Source organism: Nicrophorus vespilloides, unplaced genomic scaffold (assembly GCF_001412225.1).
Source record: "Nicrophorus vespilloides isolate i.1.1-1 unplaced genomic scaffold, Nicve_v1.0, whole genome shotgun sequence".
Taxonomy (NCBI): domain Eukaryota; kingdom Metazoa; phylum Arthropoda; class Insecta; order Coleoptera; family Silphidae; genus Nicrophorus; species Nicrophorus vespilloides.
Genome location: NW_017100110.1, coordinates 496,617 through 519,024, shown reverse-complemented (window position 1 = coordinate 519,024; position 22,408 = coordinate 496,617). Strand labels below are relative to the sequence as shown.

At 29.2% G+C, this 22,408-nt stretch overlaps 1 protein-coding gene across 1 annotated transcript in view; it reads left to right on the top strand.

Annotated features, from left to right (window-relative positions):
* Positions 1-21,907, top strand: part of LOC108568403 — a 31,087-nt gene extending 9,180 nt beyond the window's left edge. The window contains exons 2-5 of the mRNA XM_017929467.1: positions 3,167-3,305; positions 16,194-16,405; positions 20,874-21,007; positions 21,073-21,907. Coding sequence (XP_017784956.1) covers positions 3,167-3,305; positions 16,194-16,405; positions 20,874-21,007; positions 21,073-21,393 — 806 coding nt within the window. The 3' untranslated portion in view covers positions 21,394-21,907. The remainder of the gene's footprint in view (positions 1-3,166; positions 3,306-16,193; positions 16,406-20,873; positions 21,008-21,072) is intronic.
* The last annotated feature ends 501 nt before the right edge of the window (positions 21,908-22,408 follow it).

The window sequence follows — 22,408 nt, the reverse complement described above, 5'->3', positions numbered from 1 at the left end:
GTTCCAAGTAATCGACGAATAATTAGTTTATCCAGATTTTTCATTTTTGACCGTCGATATGAAGATCCAGTCAATAAAAATATGTATTGAATGTTTGAAGAAAGTTAGACCATATATTTTTTATTTAATTATAATAATACATTTATTATATTTAAGAAGTAATTTCACAATTAAAATACTGATTGAATAGGAAGAAAATGAAATAGAATAGTGTAGTTGTATTGTATTCTATAATATTATGTTAGTATATTCATTATTGAAGTGCTTAAATACAAATAGAATATTGATTACAATTCAAAAAAGTAAAAATGCATACCAAAAATATTATAACAACGTAAGGTTTCTTTTGTTTGTTATATAGAAAGAAATACGTAAAAAATAATTTTAAAAAAATAACCGCAAATGAAAAATGTTGAGTTGTTGACTCGGTTTAACTCAGAGCAGATTTAAATGATGGAATACATATTTTTTTTTGTATGTTAGCGAAATGGAATAAGTTGAGGGCGTTTATTTTTCTTTACGCTTAAATAAAATAAATTTCGGACGAAAAAAAAAACGTTTAGCGATAAAACGGAATTTTATCGCAACGAAAGTTTTTTTGTAACCCACATATATTCGCATACACAAACATACACAAAGTCGAACATATATATGAATGGCGCCCTCTGTGCGTGAAACTTCCACACAATCTAATTCCGCTTTCTTCGTTCGTTTTTTTTCCTCGCTTCATGCTACTTTTTTTACTTTGTTTTTAATGAATTTTTCCTTGGCGTGCGAAATTCTGTTCGAGTGTGGAGGGAGGCTGGCGCCCCATAATGAACCACTAAAGAGTTTGCCGAAGTTGGCTTAATTTCGGCGATAACGGAATTCCGAAATTTACTGTGCGTCTACCGGCGCCCCCCAACGCTTCTCCTGTCGACCCAATCTTTTTCCCCTTCCCAAAGTTCCACTCATTCCCCCCAACAAAAGCCGACCACTCTTACAGCGCAGTTTGCTGCCTTTAAAATATTTACGTCTAATCCAATTCTGTTGTGATTAATTCCCGGAATTCAATGTGCGAATCGCTATCGGCGCTCGCTTTAATCCTTTTCCTTCCGTTCCATTCCGCTTCGTTCCGAACATCGCACTTAAATTGTTTCATTCAAATGTACCTCCACAATCATAAACTTTGCGAACAAATGTCAGGACAATTTCGTCGACGCTAAAATTAATTCCCTCTCTCCTGATTCATGCAATTTTTTGGTCACCATTTCCGCAGCGTTCGGATCTTATTCTCCCACTTTATGATACATTTCGCTGTCTCGTGAATTCACAGAAATATACCTTTTATTCATTTTATTATTTATATATGTGCATATGTATTACATTGCTTCTACGGTATGGAATAAGTTAGGTATTCCATACCTAAGGTAGTTTGAAGATTCATATCACATCGAGACAATGGCCATTTATAAACTGGCCGATTTTTTTTGATGAATAGATCAACTTTCAGCGTTTTATTCTACCAAAATAAAAAGACATTTTTATCATATTTTTTTTCTTGAATTCTAATTAATTGTAATTAGGAATAGTGGAAAATTACTAGTAATAATAATTACTTATTAAAGTACAACATTATCTCGCATAGTTCGACTAATTAGTTGAGCCAATATCCATTATTAATTATTTTATAAAAATATGGTACATTGCGTGTACCTCTAGATAAAGGATTTAAATTATTGGAGCTTAAACAAATTTCTTTTGTAACTGAAATCTAAATTCAGATAATGTTCAAGATATTCAAACAAAGACCTTTTAATATAAATAAGATTACTATATACAGTATTATTGGGTCTATTCTCCGTCAAGACAAATGGTAGAGAAGTGGTTTGCTGATTTTAAACGTGCCAAAATTCGGCACATGTTGCACAAAACAAAAAAAGTCCACACAATGGTTATGACCGATCGTAAATTGAAGTTGCGTGAGATAGATGACACTCTGAAGATATCAGAAGGCAGTGTATTCACACTCTTTCATGAACATTTGATCATGAGAAATCTTTCGAATGATTGATGACTCCGAGCGCTGTTTGGAGCTGTTGAAGCGAAATAACTTTCGCGTTTCATGCGGTATAAAACAATGGATGAAATCTGGATACACCACTTAATACAGTCAAATCGGTCGTCACCTGAGTGGAAACCGTATGGGTGGGTGTAGGGTGAAAACCGTATTTTGTGGACAAAGATGACTTATCTATTTTAATATCTCAATTTGGGAACTTTCTTTAATATTCATTTATTATTTCGTTGCCAACTTTTTGTTTCGTTGCCAACGAGAAATCAACTAATCTTAGAGATTTTCCATTTCTAACGAAGCACAAAAGTTCTCGCAAAGATTGTTCAGAAAATTAACGAAAACCAGTTTCTATGCACCACCGAAAGTTACAAGAAACAAGAGTTTTCACCTGTTCACAGTTTAAAGTTGTTTTTTTTTTGTTTTACCTCCTTTTTTTATTGCTGTATTTGAGGAAGCGCAAGCGAAACCCCGGAACCGTTCGATTCGCGAGGCTAAGGTAAACAAAACTTAATGCTTAACAAGTCTTGTGTTATTCTTTTATAAAACTCGGCAAATACCAAAAGTTTAATTGGGAAAGTGTCCTGAAATTGCGTTTGTTGCCAAAAGGAATCTTACCAACGAACAGTTATCCTCTTTTTATTTTTTTAAATATACAGTTACATCCAATGAAAAATTCACCAACCGTGAGCAAATCCAATGAAATATGTATGTGAAGTATATATCATTACGTAGCCAATTATTTCAATTCGAGCATGCTGAAAATTGTATTTAATATGTATCTGTTTGTTGGATTACGATGAATACAAATTTATAATTGGCGATGCTTCAATATAACTGTAATTCAAAAAAAAATATATGTAAATAAAACAAAAATTGTATTACGAAAAATATTTCTGTTTGGATTCGTGTTCGGATTGTAATAAATTTCGTCGGATTAAATTAGTTTTTGTCGTTTTTGGTTCGCTCGATTTCAATAACAACAAAAAGTATAGATCGGACAATTTTTTCCGAATGGCAGTTACAAAAATCCTATATCGTAATGCGATTGGAATCCTTGAAAACCCTTGAATTCTTTATTAATAATTTTCGCTATTTGTTGGAATGTTGCAGAGGCAGTGAAGTTGACTAATCTGAGCGCGCCGGCCGTAATAGACTTCAGGGATGAGTTGAGACTCGAGTGCCAATTTGACATGGGCGACGAGCAGCTCTATGCAGTGAAATGGTACAAGGATGAGCAGGAATTCTTTAGGTAAGATGCCCATATTAAATTCGTCTTTTACAAGAGGAGTTAATCACATGATTAGTTTTTTATGTTTACTCGGATGAAACGAGGAACTGCTTATTTTCAAAGTTATTTGTAGGACTTTCATGTAATATTATTTCATCACTACTGTCGTGTACTATTTAATAAACTAAAATAGTTTTAATAAACCCGGCGAATCCACCAATACAAAGTAATGTTTGTAAATTAAAATATTTTTGGTATTATAATCTACAATTTAAACTTGCAACAGATACTTGCAAAATATGTTTAGAATGATAAATGGATTTATATTAAATTTATGTTTCTGGGGTAATATATTAAACCATAAAAATATATATGTAAACTGATTTATTGCATGTCGTTTTATAAATTGATAAAATATCGAATGGTTAAAAAAAGTTTTCATGATAAAGGTCTTGGTAGAAAATAAATTACTAATTTAGAATAGAAATGCAGTTTATTAGCAAGTATTAAAGGTATAGTTTAGCAGAAAATCATTGACTATTTTGTTTCTTAGACATAGTTTTTATATAACATGTTAATATGCTAATTTTAACACACAACTCTAAATGTTCAGTACTAAAAAATGTGTAAATATTATTATTTATTATACCTATAATATTATAATACCTATATATTTACTGCATTATATACAGTTTATTATATACAGTATCGTATTTGGCAACATATATAAGTACTTATGGCATACGTGCCAATTTAAAGTTAGAAACATAACTAATGTAACAGATTTAGTCTCTGAGTTTGATAGCATCTATGGAAGATATTAATTTGTTTATGATATAGTAAATGAAAAAAAACATAATGATATGATATATATTTACTTACTTTTTCGTATTTCTCTTATGTAATTTTTCTAATTATTGAAATAAATATTGTTATTAATTTTATACAATTACAATATAACGTAAACAATAAATAAAATATTAGTAAAACAAAGTATTTTTTAGTTGAAAATTTTGTGTTCAAAAGGGCAATTAACAATAATCTATTAAGTTTCAATGAAAGTTTTATATATTAATAAAAAAAAACATATATACTTTTACTTAATAAAAATGCATAATTAATTGAAAACATTAATTAGTAAATATTATTAGAATTTTTAAATTTTAATATCAAACAATCTGATAAAACATTTTTTGTTCGTTGAATTTCGCATCAGTGCGATACATTGCCATGAAATATTTCTAAATGATAAAAAATCTAATTTGCACATTAATTTTGACGATGAAAATTGGAATGCAAAACTCTCTTACTTGACAGACATCTCTCCATTCTAAATCAACAAAATAAATATATTATTTTTTCGATGCGAGAAAAAATAATAAAGGAAATGTATTTGAAAAAATACAATCGAAATTTTGTTTTTAATTAAGATTTAAAAATCTTCAAAAAAAAAATTAAGAATAAGAGGTATGTTTTTGACCTAATAAATAATAAAGCATACTGAATATAAAGTAATTATCATTACAGTATATTTATTAAATTAATAATATGTATTCAAACAAATAATTGAAAATATTGAAATCATAATTAAAGATAAAATAATTAACTGTTACAAATGGCTATAATGAATTAGTAAGTATAAAGAGAGATTATGCTTAAATATTTAAGGGAAATACTTTATTCAAACATATTTTGTAAATAATGCTGTAAATTGAACCTTCTTACTGAATGATATTTTTTTAACATGTACAAGGGAATTGTGAGATTCAATTTGAAACCATTATCAAAGTACAAAGAAAGGTTTTTTAAATAAAAGAAACACAAGAAAAACATTCAATTTAAACGGTATTTTCAAACAAAGGAGACATCAAAGCGACTTTTTTTAACAGCATTTTTTCTTATAGGGTTGCACTTAGCATAAATAAATATACCAAAATATTATGTGTGTCCAAATAATCATATTGTTGGACGGTCGATAGTCCATTGGCCTCTAGATAATTCACGGTATTTAAGTAGTTCTATCGTTGTGGAGTCATAGTGGGGTTTATGAATATGAAATATATATTTTCTTGAACAGTTGATTAATTGAAATACTGATCTTATTGACTTCTCAACTCAGCCAAGTGTTGATCTCATGAATTATCAACTAACAAGTATATTTCTTTCTTCAGTTAATGATTAGGAATTAAGTTCTTCATCGGCGCACCAATTAAGAGATTATCTTCTTGTATTGATCCTCTAAGATTAAACTTGAATGTATAAAAAAATAATCATCTTAGAAAAAGACTAATGAGAGCATGTTTTTCGGGGGAAATAATTCAGTTTTGATATGGAAAATCACTCGCTCTAAAAGTTACAACTCGGACGGTCGTAAATCTAACAATTTATGAGACCTGTTAGGGTGGGGTATATGGTTATGGTGATGATTAAAAGTACTTACAGACAGATATGCATTTGTTCGTGTCTAGACTAAGTACAGGTATACCTCGTTTTACGACCAATCTGTTTAAAGAACACCCGCACTTACGACTAATCGAATTTCGACCTGTAATAGGAATAAATTTGAAGTTTGTTGCATAGTTTATATAATTTTACAACGATCCTATACTCGCGGCGGAAGCTTCTCGTTTATCGACCAATTCGCTTAACGACGTAGTCATCGGAACGAAAGTCGGTCGTAAAGTGAGAAGTATAACAGGTATGATAAGAATGATGACAATTCCATAGTATTTACAATTAAATAATTAATGTTAATAAAACTGTTGCCCACAAAATTATATTAACAATATTTGTTCATATCTTTGATTTGTCAAGTTTGGACGACCTAACCAATTTGTAGTCTATACCAGTGGTCCGCACAAACCCCAGATACTTTTATTTATATTTTATTTATAAGTTAACTATACATAGATAGATCGATTCTATTGTGTTTTTTTTTATTTAAGACTTATAAAAATTTACATTTTTTTATATTTACCCTTAGTAGTAGAAGTGATTGGTTGGAAGTATTTGTTGGATAGATGTAATATGTTAAAAATATTAATTCTAATAAGATTACAGATTTAGAGATTAATAATAACAATTAATAATAAGTTACACTTTGTGTATTTCGAAATAAAATGTTTTAACATGATTTTATTTTTATTTAATTTTAGATTTTTTTCTACAGTAAAGCCGTAGCAATTACGTGCATTTGCGTTTGAGCGAATTTGTTATGTACAAAATAATGTTGTCATGCAATCCATTAGCTATATAACGAGGCACAGTCACACAGAGACTTTGTGTCTCTCTCAAACCCTGCCCGATCTCCTCTCGCCCCACTAATAGATTACGATAATTCCATGGCCGGCCTAGCTGCGATAACTTTATAATGAATTAAATTGAACGGCAAGTAATTAAGTTAGGGGCGAGGCGGGGAGAAACGGAGCGACCGGCCTAATGCAACGTAACGCAACGCGAGGTCACCCAATATAACATATATATAGTATAATCAAAACAGGAGCCTCGCCCCGTAATTTCGCAACAACAACAGCATCAGTAGGATGGGGTCGAATGACCCGTTGTTGGTGCGAGTGCTAACAGCACCAGCAGCAACAACAAGAACAATATCCATGGTTGACCTAGCAAACACCTAGGGCTGTTCATTCCAATTAATTAGGCTCCAAGTATTAACAACACCATTAATATTTATACGTCGCGGCCAGCAAATGGGAATTAGATTCGGCCTGAACACACGCTCCGACGTTGACTAAACAACATTTTGAAAAACCAACGGTCGACTTTCATTGCATCGTTTTACATTTCATGGAAAATATGCTGATTTTATTAAAATTTAACAAAACGTTGTCGTTGCCGAATTTGAACTCCTAAAAATGGGAATATTTACAGAAAAAAATAAGTGGAGAGAAACTTTGTATTTACATATACAAAATGATAATTATCATTTTTTAATAAATGCTATTAAGAAAATGAAAACTAAACGTAGTTCATCCAATCAAAAACTAGTTTCTCAGGATGAACCACTTGCTTAATTTTATATTAAATATATATTATATTGAGGGTGAATTCATTCCAGCAGAGAGTTTTCTTCACTTTATTGAAATCATATAAAATTTATTATTATTCCTTGCAAATTTTTTTATTCAAAATTTGATGATTAGACTTCATTGGTTGGTTTTTCCTTAATCGAATTTATAGGAAATACTAATTGTCTTCTAAACTTTTCCTCCAAGTCCTTACAGAAGGTATTGATGTTCAAAAATTCTTATTTATCTAACCTTAATTTTAAAATATGTTATTAAAATACTTATTGTAAATTATTGATAGTTAAATGAAAGACGATATATTTTTTTCGAGTTTAAGACAGCCTAAGGATAAGAGTTTTACACTAAAACTTAATTACTAACTGTCGGTTTATTCATTTTGTGTATGAACTAAAAAATTACTATATATATTTCATAGTTAAAATTTGGTAGAAAAACAACAATCGATAGTCTTTCATATAACATAAATTGTAATATGTGCTAATAAAAATTTATTTTATTATTGTTACATAATCATGTTAATAAAAATGTTATATCAACAAAAACTGTCGATATACAAACTTTTAAATAACATGAATTTAAAAATGTGCTAAAAAATACTGTTTAGTTAATTGTTTTAAAATTATATCGTTAATAATATCATTTTTCGTAAATATTTTTTTTAATTTTATTAATTTAGTTAAAATACTATAGGCGTTTATATTTTAAATACATTATATTATGTATTAACTAAGATTTTTTTTATATATATTATTAAATGATTTTAATACTTAAGACTGTGTATGAACAATATACTTCAGCAAATAATCTAAGAAATGCCAATAGGTTAAATTTTATATTCCTTGCATACTGTATTCAAATACGTAACACAGCCTGTTCATATTGTGCCCTATTAAAATAGCAAAAGAGCTTCGGGTATAAGGAGCATTTACATAATTCTGAAGAGGCCAATATTGACGAGTTACAAAACTTATGGTTTTACGCTAAAAATAACTCATAACCTATTGGTTGCGAATAGTTGCTTTAGTTACAGTGAATACAAAGTTAATACCAAATTTTTATTTTCCTTTCTCCGGCAATGCGATGTCATTATGTTAGTGACGGGCTGTGACTTTTTAACTAGGTTATATTGTACAAAAAATGCACTGAGTATATATATCAATTCAACATAATTTGCACTATTCTCTAATTCGTGATGATCAAATGTAGTTTTTGTTTTGTTAAGAAACAGAAAGTATTTATTAATTTCTAGAAAATGTAACTTCCTTGTTGTGCATTGCAATATTTTCTCCCTTTCCATTTTTTAATTACAGTAGAGCATATGTAAGATTGAGATCATTCGTTTCTGTTGCGTGCTTTACTGATGTTGTTTACATCAGAATATCCGATTTTTTTTATAGACATTTTGTTCTTGAGCAAACAAAATGCATGACCAACAGAATAATTTTGATAAATTAGCATATCCACAAATCTAAGAAATTTTTCATAAATGTCTCTATTAAAATGTCTTTTAATTGTTTTTGTTTGAGACCGAATACTAATACACGTATCTCCCGACTAGTTCCGTTCCAAAGGGTAGTTTAGAACTCGTAAGTTCGTTAGTCGGGGGAATTTTTAAATATTCTTATTTTAGCACACTTTGTCATGGTTTTTACATTTATATGTGTTAAATTCCGTATTACTGACTGCATAAATTTGAAAAAATAGATTAAAATAAACAAAATTCTTACATACAAATACTTTTCAACGTTGACATCACAATTATTTAATAAAAAACAACAGAAACAAATGAAACAATGTAATTATCATTTTTTCTTTGGACTGTTAATTTCTTTTATCATTTTGTATCTTCTTGTAATAAGTTAGATCTTTTAGATTTTGTTTGTAAGTCCGGGAGTTCTTCTTTTATGAATATCTTTAAACAATTCTAATTAGCCTCAGCGGTCAATCACCTTTTTTCATATTAAGGTCCATCATAAATAATAATTTTATGTGGTGATTGTGATGAAACAGTGAACTAAAAATAAGTTAAAGTAATTCAGACACCTAATTAAAATAAAGTAAATAACAAACAATTAACACGGAAATGATTATCATTGTTTAAAGAAATGAAGTAGCCAGCAGTTTTTGCGCCCTTGTTATGTTAATTGTTTTAAATTATTCAATATTATAATATTCACTTTTAATTATTTTTTTAAAATAATATCAATTGATTATTTTGTGAATACTGATGATTTAATTGTATTGTGAAAATTTATGACTTTTAAGCATTACAATTGGTGCTTGTCGATCCCCACAGCGTTAATTTTGTCTGAGTTTCGAACTCAACAACTTCGGATCGGATTTTGTTTTTCGCCATTATTTTGGATTTATTGAAACTTTTTGGAATTGATTATTATTACAATTTTATTTCAAATAATAACAATAAGAATTATACAATAATAAACAATAATTACAATATTAATGCAAATTGTACAAAATAAATAGAAAACAGTATGATTTTCTGTATAAAAATATTAAGCGCCTATGTTTTTAAATAGGTAAGAAACTAACAATACACAGTGATATATGTTAATTATATTTTGAAATTAACACATTATTTACGAACGACAAAACATATTTAAAATTCTGGTCGTGTATATGAATACGCTTCTAAAATTGAGTTTGAAGTTTTTGATGTGTCTTTGATATTTCAAGCTATGATACCAGCTTATTATAATGTTAATTAAAAGAACGTTATTAAGTTGTTCAGATTATACAATTTGGAATATAGTTTATCAGATAAAATCATTATTTTTTTTTGTAAAAAATATATCAGAACAAGAATTTTGGTCTTTAATTTAAATGAAAGAAATAAGTTTTAATATCAAATAGAAAGTATCTAGTTTTTTTTGTTAATTTATACTTTTTTGTGTATAATTTATAATTATAACAGTTATTTATTTTTATTTATATTCTAATCAAAATGATTATTATTAGAAATATTGCTACATTTTATTAAATTAATTGATGCATTCCATTTGTTTAATATCATAATATATGGTGAATACCTCAAAGTTTATTTTTATTAACAAACAAAAATAATATTATAATTGCTTTGAATATATATGAGTAATTAGTAAATTGTATATTTGTTCATGTAATTGGATAAATCATTAAATGTTTAACACAATTTAATTATTTTATTGACAATACATAAACACTATTATTATTAATAATGTATTTATTTTAATTTTAAATTAAAACTTTTATTTGTGTATGATTTTTTTGTGGGTAATCCGTTCCGCTAATCGAGGAACTAAATAAATACAAAAATATACCGGACATTAAGGGTCTTGACTATGTTAAAGAAAAAACGATAATTTATTTTGTGAATTCATTTTCAACCCGTAGGATCTACCAAACCGTTTTTTATTATTAACATAATGTATTATAGAAAGTATTAATGTATCAAATTATAACTAATAATATACTTATAACTACAGTAAATTAATATGAATGTTGTCCATTGGACCAATTTTTGAACATAAAGATCAGGTTATCGGTTATTCAAATAAAGGTATAAAAAACATATAATTTATTTTTAAGTATCTAGTAAATCCGGACTATGTGGGGTATTGCTCTACAGCAGTGTTTCCCAAAATTTGACATCTGTGAACCCCTTCTATAATTTTCGTAACACTGAGTACCACTCGTAAAGAAAATTGCATATACTATGTAAACAATTCAGCTCAAATCCATCATTAAGAAAAACATTAAATTCATGAGTAAGTTGAAATAATCATACATACATAGGGATAAAAATGAAGCTGAGCATGACTACTTCACATATCTTCAGACATTTGCGCATGTGATTATTCCAACACATCTATTCCAATTAATTTTGTTTTCTTGCAAAATAAAAAGTCGTTATGATTTTCTTGATCTTTTTCGTATCTAACAAACGTCATAAGATTTGCAAAATTCTCAATATCAATGCGAATTATTTTTATTATATTTTATATGTTTGTAATCGAAAAAAAGTAAGTTGCTTGTTGCATGTGTAACGCGTACCATACTTTGGGAAACATTGATGTACAGGTATACTTCAATAGTAAGGATAATCGGTTCCGCCAATATCCCGCACTGTTAGAGACCGGACTAATCGAGTACATTAAAACAACACAAAAAGAGACTGCAGTTAAGTCAAGAGAGACATAAAAAACAATCATATTTATTTTTTATTTTCCTTAAGTTTTTTGTAACCTTTATTTTATTCACAACCTGCCAATTTTTGGCAATGAGTAGAATATGTTTGGGCAGTGGACAAAAAATAAAATAAAAACAGAAAAACAGAAAAACAAAATAACAAGTGTGGAGCGGAACGATTTCCCATCAGAAATCTTCCTATATTTTCTTTAAGTAAAATTTATTTTCTTTCTTCTATCAGCACTGATCGAAGTGGCATTATGTTACTAGGTATTATGTTACAAAATTCCATTGTTAATTTTATTCTATTTTTTCAAATATATTTATTTAGAAAAAAAGATTTGACTTTAGGAATATATTTAACCGATATGTCAAATAAATGTGTATTTATTTTTTTATATGATTGAATGTTCCAAAATAGTCCAAAAAATTGTATCAATTTAACTTTTAACTGATATAAAATTAATTCATTCATTAGGATTGTTTTATGAACCATTAAATTCATTTGTTTCGGTTACGCTTTTATAATTTTAATATTAAAAAGAAAGTTAAATAATGAGAATATTTATATATCATAATTAATTACATTAAAGAATAAAGATTTAGTTTTATGAATATTTTATGGTAATGAAACCACAAGGTAATATGAGAGCATTGAAAATTTTATGATTGCAATAATTATTTTAAAAGAAAAATTACACATTTTAACTATAATGTAAATAACAACTAACCTGTATTCACTTTTATAAACTACAGTTTGATGTTGTAAATATTGGTGATTCAGTTGAATTTAATTAGCAATATATAATTGGAAATGAATCAATTAAATGTGACTTGAATATTTATTCCTATGAATACGTATTTTATGTCAGCAAATATTCTGCAATTTTAAAGCATATTACCCTAATTAAGTGAAGACAGGACTCCGTCTACAAATTTAATGTATTTGTATTTTGCAATACGCTTCAAAGTAGAAGTTAAATAATGAATTAATATCGACGATATAAATAAGAAAGTTATCGAAGATGTTCGTCGACAAAATGTGATGAACATTGACGTTTCTCGGTTTAGAGTTTGGCGGTGTTGAAAAGTGAAATGGATGTCGACCACTTGGAAGAGAAACAGTGTGTACGTTCGTGAAGAAAACTTTTTAACTAACTGATAAAGCAAACAAAAGCCGACACTGATGTGACAAAGTGTGTGTCTGTTAAAGTGCCATTCAACAAACCGTTCCACCGTTTACCAAGACGGAAATTCATATTTCCCCCTTCATCGCTAGTTCCGCTCTTTCCCACTTTTCAAGTGTGAGTGGAAAGTTTCCGAAAAGTTTCGAATCGAAAGTTCTATCGTATTTACATTCTGCTATGTTTATTGTCCTTAAATTGGTCACACACGTATCAGAAGAGGTACTTGTCATGGCAAGAATAAACTTGAATGTCGTTATAATCATGGAAACATTTACATAAAAGCTATTGTGTCAAATATTTTATTGTAAACATTTTATATTATATTATATTTTTATAATAATATTGGAAAACTTATTACTAAATAAAAAAATGTAAGCTTGAAAAATAAATTTTCATAGACCAAAAAAGGTCTACTTTTCTGACTAAATAATAATATTTATTGCAACCATTAAAATATAAAATAAAATCATAATTATAAAATAAAAATTATATATATATAGGGTGTCTAAAAATTAACGAAAGATTTGAATTGGTAACCCCAAAAAATAAACAATTTGGCAGCTGAGAGGTTAGGGTTAGTAAAAATAGAGAGTTGAATGGATTATTTAGCATCAAGTGGATGCTGATTTTTCGAGCAAAATCATCATAAGCGATGAAGCACATTTTCACCTTGATGGCTTCGTTAATCGCCAACATTGCCGCATTTGGGGTCCGGAGAACCCACATGTGATTGTCGAAAAACTAATGCATCCACAGCGTGTCACTGTTTGGTGCGCATTTTGGGCTGGAGATATCATTGGACCATACTTTTTTGAAAATGAGGCTGGTCAAGCAGTGATTATTACTGACATGATCACAACATGATAACACACTTTTTTCTGCTCCAGTTGGATGATATTGATATAGATGACATGTGGTTTCGATGAGATGGTGCCACACAGCCCGTGAAAAAAATCAATTACTGCATCAGATATTTTCTAGTCGTGTACTCTCTCGTTTTGGTGATCAGAATTGGCCCCCTAGATCTTGTAATTTAACACCATTAGATTTATTTTTATGGGGTTATTTGTCAAAGGTTTATGTCAACAAGCCCACAATCATTACGTGCATTACAGGAAGAAATTAAACGCTGCATCAACGATATTCAGCCACATTTATGCAAAATGGTCATTGAAAATTTCGATAAGAGTGCGTATGTGCCAGCAAAGCTGTGGAGGCCATTTGCCCAATGTATTATTCCATAAATAACCCTAACCTATGTATTTTATGATTCAATAAAAAAATCACAACTTGAAGACTAAAAACTCTGTTTTCTATTTAATTCAAATCTATCTTTAATTTTGGGACACCCTTTATAATATTTTTTTAAGTTTAGGAAAAAAAAAAGATTTTCATTTAACGTTTGTATACTTTTCTGACTGTGTAATTATGATTATTTATTTTCATTAAGAAATACATATAATTTTATATTAATTATACAGAAATAATAATCTAAATCTAAAAAATAATCAAAAGTAGTTTAATTGTACAAATGGAATAACGAAGAAAATTATTCCAAAGAAATGTTACAATTAAAAAATATTTATTTTGATTTTTCATAATTATTAAGATATAATAGGAATAATTCAGATTATAAAAAAAATAAAAAAAATAATATAATGTATAATTAGGTTGAATAAAATTGATTACTTAAATTGTTATGAACAAGGGGTTTTATTAGATAATATAAAACTGATAATGAGTTTGGTATGTATTTTTAAAGAAAGTGGAATTATAACCAATAGAAAACTAACTATTTATTAAATAAACATAAGAAAGCACAATAATATATTATCACTCGGGCAGAAAGCCCATTGTATCAGTTGACTTTTTTTGAAATCATATATATTTATTTTGTTCTTTTTATATCTTTATATGTTTCTTTTGTACGGCTGATACAATAAACATTATTATTAATATTTATATTATCACTATCACTATTGCATAAAAATGTTTCAAAGTTATCATTACCAATTTGCAAATGCGAATCATCACACTCTAGTAGTACTTTTGTAGACAACATAAAAGTTTATCGCAACACTTTCAAAGTAATCAAATCATATCTAAATTACTCAGACTTGTTAAAATTTTCGTTATTTCAACCGTTTATACTACTTTAAACAATAATTTTCCTAATGACAGATAATTTCAAATTTATGTATACAGTAGAACTTGTTTTTGTGCGATCCCTTTTTATGCGATTTTTTTATACGGTATATGAATATGATTTTGAACTAATTCATCACAAGAAAATGCGCGTTTTGGATTAACACAAAAAAGGTTTTACTGTATTCCTAAATTCTAAAGGATTGTGCGTAAAATGAACAACATTTGTATAATTAATTATGATTTTAATTCCTCTTTAGAGTGGTATTTTGCGTCACTTTATCAATCATAAATATATGGGAACATTGGAATTAAATAATGCATAATTATTGTAGACTGTTTTATATACAATAATGTTAATATTATTAATTTCATAAGACTTTTTCTGTTGTTTCCATATGTTGACCTGTTATCCAAAATCATAAAGATTCCTTGACAAATTATTTTTTGTCGTACTTTCGAAGACCTTCATTTTTGGTAAAAAAAATCATGTGCAAATTACCGGCATTTTCTATTAAAATTTGCGGGTAATTTTGGATATTCCGTTGGCCGGTAAAATAAAAAAAACTAGTTACAACTATAAATAAATTACGTTTTTGTTTTATTTAGGTAACTATGAGAAGAATAAAAAAGTTTAGAGGATTGTCTGTCTAGGTTTATTCTGCATTAATATGATTTCAACATATATGAATTTGAAATTGAATAGAAACATTTGCAATAATAATATTATGAAATAATATTTCCATTTAGAATATTATGGTGGAAGTATGGAATGGAATGAACTATTGAAATAGCCGCAAGCATTTTCATACACGTATTTTGACATAGAATAAAATTTTAAATATAAATCACATTGCCAATTACTTTTATATAAATTCCGGGTTTATTTATACAATAATAGGATTGTTTAAAAATACAAAATCAATTTGCATATACAATTTGTTTTACTCACAATGTAATTAATTTTGAAAAAAAGTTTTTCTTTGACATTGAATGACGTATGGTTTTTAGTGTTTTCTATATGAATATGTATGATAAACGAAACAAATGAAACGTATTTCCATGTGCGGAACATAATTTTGTTTTCGCGGAAGAAATATCGTTGGTGGATGCGCCGGGCTTTTACATGCACGTTGAGTTCGTAAATGAAGTCACGTAATAATGTTTCGGCAAGAAAAACGTGCGACAAATGCGCTCGTTAAAAATTGAATCGGGGATGTGCAATAAAAAATAGAGGCGTGGAAGGAAAAAAAAATAGGGGGGAAGGAAAACAGGATAAGGCGAGAGGAAATTGAAATACATTCTCACATTCGATTTCCCTTTCCGTTTGCTTGTGTGTGTCGCAGATATGTGCCGAATCATCAGCCCCATGTGATCACATTTCCGGTGTTCGGGGTGAAATTGGTCGGAGAGGAGACGATTTGCGACCAGACCAGGTGCCAGCTCGTGCTCTCCGAATTGCTGAGGGTGAAGAGCGGAGGATCCTACAGATGCGAGGTCTCCAGCGAAGCACCGGCCTTCCATCTGGCCTCCGGCACCCTTAACATTACAGTCGCAGGTAAATACACTATAGACTCATGCAATTGATAATAATATTTACAATAAAAAAGAAAAGGGAAACCCTAAAGTCTTAAATTCAATTCAACAATTCGATGTACAAACAACGAGACGCTTGAATAATCGCCATAATTGAGTGTGCAGTTTAAGTGCTATCGATTGCGTTGCTAAACAAAAAAAGGAAAATAAAACGTCCTTATCCATGGCGACAAGGAGAAGAGAAGAAGATATACACGGAGAGAGGGCTTCGCAAAAGGAGAACGCAGAAGGCCTTGTCACCGATCTCCACTCACATAATTGATGTTCGTTTCTAATGCGTTTCTTTTCCCCCAGACCGAGGACCTTTTCTCTTCTTGATCCACTCTTAAATGTTTCCACTATTTATCCTTTATTGTGTATAGTCTGCATTTTTATCTCTCCATCCTTTCATTATATATCATCAAGAGAAGCACATTTATTTCACATATCGTTGGAAACGATTAATTTTGTACGTCATATCACGATGAAATGAGAGGATTTTTACATTATGCATAAATCTTTTGCATTTGTTACAACTATTTTAAACTAATTTATTTTCATCAAATAACTTTCGTTTTCGTTAATTTTAATTACGTAAATTTTTCTATTATGTAATGAATTTATTATTTTATTTAATCAGAACAAAAAAGGCAGTCCTAGCAGATAATAAAATAACCATGATTTTGAATAATTCCAATACCAACATAATACTATAAAACATCTTAATGATAATTTAATCATTATCATATCAGTTAAACGTTGATTGAAGAAACTATATTTTCACATACTAGTTTTAAATAGTTATTAGAGTTTTTCAACATTCATCGTTATACTTTTTTTAATAGTTATTTCATGTACGGAGAGATGTACGCACTGCTATAATTTAAATGAAAAATAATGTAAAAAATATGAATAAACATTTTATTGAAATAAATGCACATAAACTCTAAAAAAAAAACTAAAAATGAAACATGAAAATATGTTATTTATAGCGTTTTGTTACATTTGAAACAAATAATGGTGCGTTTATCCACATGCAATAGAGATCAACCGTTCAAAAATGCTGTACAAAATAAAATCGTTATAAAAGTATGAACTTGTTTTTTTATACTTACAATGAATATGAAACTATTTTGTTTTTTGACAATGCAAATACTTACATTAAAAGTATGAAACTGGCATAATTGTATACAGTGGAACCTTGCTTAACGAGTACCTCGCATAACGAGCATTTCGTTTAACGAGCAAAATGAATTGTAAGAAAAATGATTCGCTTAACGAGTGACGAGGAGAAGAGAAGTTCTGGATTGCGCGCCTTCTACATCATTTTTAAAACTTGTGTACACATATTATGTGTATTTTTGAATATACTAACTATCGTGGCCGACCAATTTATTGTCATCTATTGTATAACTAATATGTATATTTGTATATTTGCCATGACTTTCCTCTTAAATCATATTTAACGTATCCATCAAATATACAAACGGATACTTGTACGTGATTATTTAGAATAACTTGTGGAATATTCCGAACGACGGTTACACATTAAATCGTATAGTTGTGTCTATTGCATCACCACTTAACAGCCTTCTACAGCTCCTAAATATTTGGGCAGGATCATAAAACTTAGATAAAGAAACGGTTATGTTTTCTACAAGGTCAAACCCTTATCTCCCACGCAGTCCCTTTTTGAAATGAACATTTTGTATTATATAATTTCGTCTTAGCTAAGGGGTCGAACCAAGAGCACTTACTTCATAAACACTAACTTAAGAGGAGAATGTAACTCTTAGTAATAATACCTGAGATCAACTATTGTTTAGTTGACTTCTCAATAAAATTCCGATGTATACAATAAAGTTAATTAAGAATATTGCATTTAATATTCATAAACCCCTCTAAGACTCCGCAACGACATAACTACGGTGTCCAAGGATTTCTTAACCCTGGGACACGACATAACCATCTTCGATTATCTTTGTCATCTCTGCTTAAAGCGGACTATACTTTGCAAATATAATTTGTGTTTGCTGTAAATGCAAAACACAAATATATTGTGTTCAATCATTATTATAATATATAAACACACTATGTACGCTTTTTTTATATAAACAAATATTAAAAATATGAAGAGACCTCCACCAAGTCCTCGAATTGATACAAGGAATATAAATAAATCTAAACTCACTTCACCGTGTGTGAATTGGAAAACAATTCCTAGTATTAGTGGTCATTCTAGGAAATTTTGTGATCACAAACAATGCTAAGATGCATAGCATTGTTTGTGATCACAAAATTTCCAAACTTGTGTTCAGACATGCTATTTGTGTTTTTTTTGTGCAAAATTTAATAGCACAAGCATGTCTCCAAATAAAAAGCCAAAGAATAAAAATAACCATAGATATGAAAAGCAAAATCATTAAAAATCGAGACTAAGTTATACTTTTTTTTTCTTGCAAGGAACGCATTATTGTAATTTACATTAGTTTATATTGGAAAACGAGTATTTTACTATACGAGTAAAAATCCAGTAATTTTGGAACGGATTAAACTTGTTAAGCAAGGTTTCACTGTACTTACAATATAAATAAAACTATTTTATTTGTTTGCATTTTTATTTCCTGAAATTCTTATATTTTTAATCTTTTTGATTAATTACCATATTTTACTTCTGCTGTAAAATATGTAATAAAATGTAAAGCTTTAATTATTATCTTATAGAAAGCAAAAAGTGTTAGGTTAATATAAGTAAGGTTAAAACGTGATTCAAATCTTTTTTTGTAAAATATCTTTCAAACAAGCTTTATTAAGATTTGAAATAAATTTATTATTTTTTTTTATTATAAATATATTACAAATTTAGTTTGTCAAGAATTAAAAATATTTGTGTTATTTTTTCATTGTTTGCATTATATTAAGTCTATAGTTTATACATAAATTATACTATATCCACTGTCTGTTATGCTCAAAAGATGGTAATTCTATCATAGTTTAAACGAATATTATTAGAAACAATAATTTAATAAATGATTTTCTCTAATATTTTGTTGGAAAATGTAATTGGTATTGAATTTTGTTAAACTGAAGTATTTACATACTAAATTGCATTGTTGGCCTACTCATCATTCAACGCAACACGTACCTTCGAAAGATCGATGGACGATTTATGTTCATAAATTTAATCTATGGCGCTATAGACGGAATATGTATTTATTGCAAATGTATTTTTCAATTAGATATATTTTCGATTTTTTCTTGATATATTAAACTACTAATTTTCTTATAAATATTAAGGCTATTGACCGCAGTCTTTCGGTCCATCAAAATAAAAAATATATATAAAATTAACTTTAATAAGAATAAATATTGTTATGACAATGAAACCTCTTATAAATTTAGTTTATATTTTGCAAAAGTTAACAGCTTGTTTTAATAAAATAATCACAATAGGTCGTTTTATTTTTTTTTTAATTTGTTGATGCAATAGATTATTATTATTAATCATAATAAATATTTAATTAAAATTGCAATGTTTAATATATTTATTTAAATTTAAAACTTACATTTTACATAATTATATTAATATAAGTCTTAACTTACATCATTATTTGGAATCTATGGAGTAGCGAAACTTTAAATATTTTTGAAGTGGCCTCACTTTGAATGACACCAGGTATTTTTTATATTTGAGGTCCCCTTTGATTTGAAATAGAGAAAATCATAGAGCTATAAACAATTGAAAAATTGATGACGGGGTCCACATTAAGAAAGTTGTGGGCCCTAAACACCAGTTAGTTACAATTAAACAAACAAATTTTTATTTGGGCCCCGTATAGATCCTATTACTTGCCCCTCTCCCATTGCCAGGTTCGACGGAAATGTAGTATGCGAACATTATATTTATTAATGTACATATGATTTTTATATAGAAAGTTTCTGCCTTCCTTGCAGTAATTATCAATTAATAGAAGTTTGTGGAGACGCTTTGAGCAACAAATATCACGTAACTCTGTAATTGTCGATTATTAACGATAGAGTTTGCTATTAAACTTGATTAGATCTATTGACTTCCATTAATTTCGGTGATAATTATTTCGATACTACATGCAGAATAAAAATGAAGCTAATGTAAAAACATAATTTGGATTAATGAAGCGTGTAGAGATGAGGTGGAGCGCATGTAAATCAGCGAGTTTGTGTATCATTTGCAGCATTTTCCCCTCTTAATTTGTCGGTCTGGCTAAGGGTGTATAAGAGGAAAAGCCCTTTGACTCCGGTCGCGTTCCCTCTCGTAGTAGCGTGCCGTACGCCCCCGAAATCCTCCTAATTAATTAGTTTAATAGCTCGTTCAATTACGTCCATTACTCTGCGCTCGTCCTTCCATCTTCCATCGTTGCGTCCTTTTTGTATTAAAAATCACTAATGAAATCCTCTGCACCCTCGGACAGCGGTGCCAAAGGGCAAGCCGACGATCGAGGGCCTCGATCCATCCTACCTCGAGGGAGACATCCTATCAGCTAAGTGCACGTCGGCGCCGTCCGACCCGCCGCAGATCATCAACTGGTATATCAACAATGAAAGGGTAAGAATGATGTTTGTTCCTTGGTTTCACCCCTTAGTTTTTTTCTGGTTGCACCATTTCCTCAGGCTCCTACCAAGTTCGTGAGGGATTTGAAGACGTCGATCCCGGACCACGACGGACTTAGCTCAACCTGGCAGATGATCCGCTTCGTGGTGGTGCAGAAGTACACAGAATCGGGGGCCAAGGGCTTCGAACTTGGATGCGAAGCGGTGCTTCCCGGAGCGCCATTTACCTCTGCCCTACGAACCATCAAGAACGTGGCGCTTCTCGACCCCGACGCCCACATAAACAACCAGCGCTACTTCCTGTACAGTTCCTCTTCCTCCGTACTCCCCATCGCCATCCTCCTCACGATAACTACCCTACTCGTTCTCATCCAAAGGTAGATCATCTTCCTTCTCTAACCACCCCAACTACAACCCAAAATCGCGCAGAGTTAACTCCGGATCTTTAATATACTAGAGATATAAACACAGTATGTATCATAGCAACAACAAAAATAACTTTAACGCTAAGGTAAGCGTGTGCAATTATACTTTCCACCCAAATAAAACTATACTAAACACAGAAACACACGACCCCCACGGACTCTCTCATCAAAAGAAACAACAACAGAGTTTCGATCCGGTCGGAATCATCAAAATTTCAAGAAGAGAGTAATTGAAATTTTCATATCATAAATAATTTGTAAATACTAAATAATTAATCAAATCGATATATTTCAATGGAGGTAAACTTTCCGAAACTATGAAGACGAGAGACTTAGTTTAGAATTCCCAAGCAATAACAAAATAATTGTTTCTTTCTCGTTCGTTTCCAGCTACCTCCCCCTTTCTCTCTCATTCACAAACCATTAACTACACACACACACTAAACTAAACTTAATTAAAATATATATATAATTAAATATAAATCCGACCGATTTGTTGGTCGGTTTTAAGTCTTCTCTTTAAGGAAGATGTTTATTATTTTATAAATATATTAATTATTTAATTAAATAAAGAAATGTGAAGTATATAAATATATATACATATAAAATTATATGGCGGATGTAAACTGAAATATATATATATATATTTAAAGAGGAAGGTCGAGAATTAACTAAATGCGGAAGATTACAGTATTGTTACTATATTATTATATATATTATGAAAATAAAATCAATAAAAAGTGAATGAATATAAAAAAAAATGCGTCTTGTTATTTTATGTACCCGCATTTATCTGCTTCTAGATATTAAAGGTAAGTGAAATTTACATGCAATAGTTATTTTAAAATTAAATAAAGTAAATCGATTATGTTTTAATCAAATTATTATTAATATAATAAATTAATATTATCAATATTTTTGAGCAATATCTTAAATCTAAAATAAAATAATTTAATAAAAAAAATCTTTAT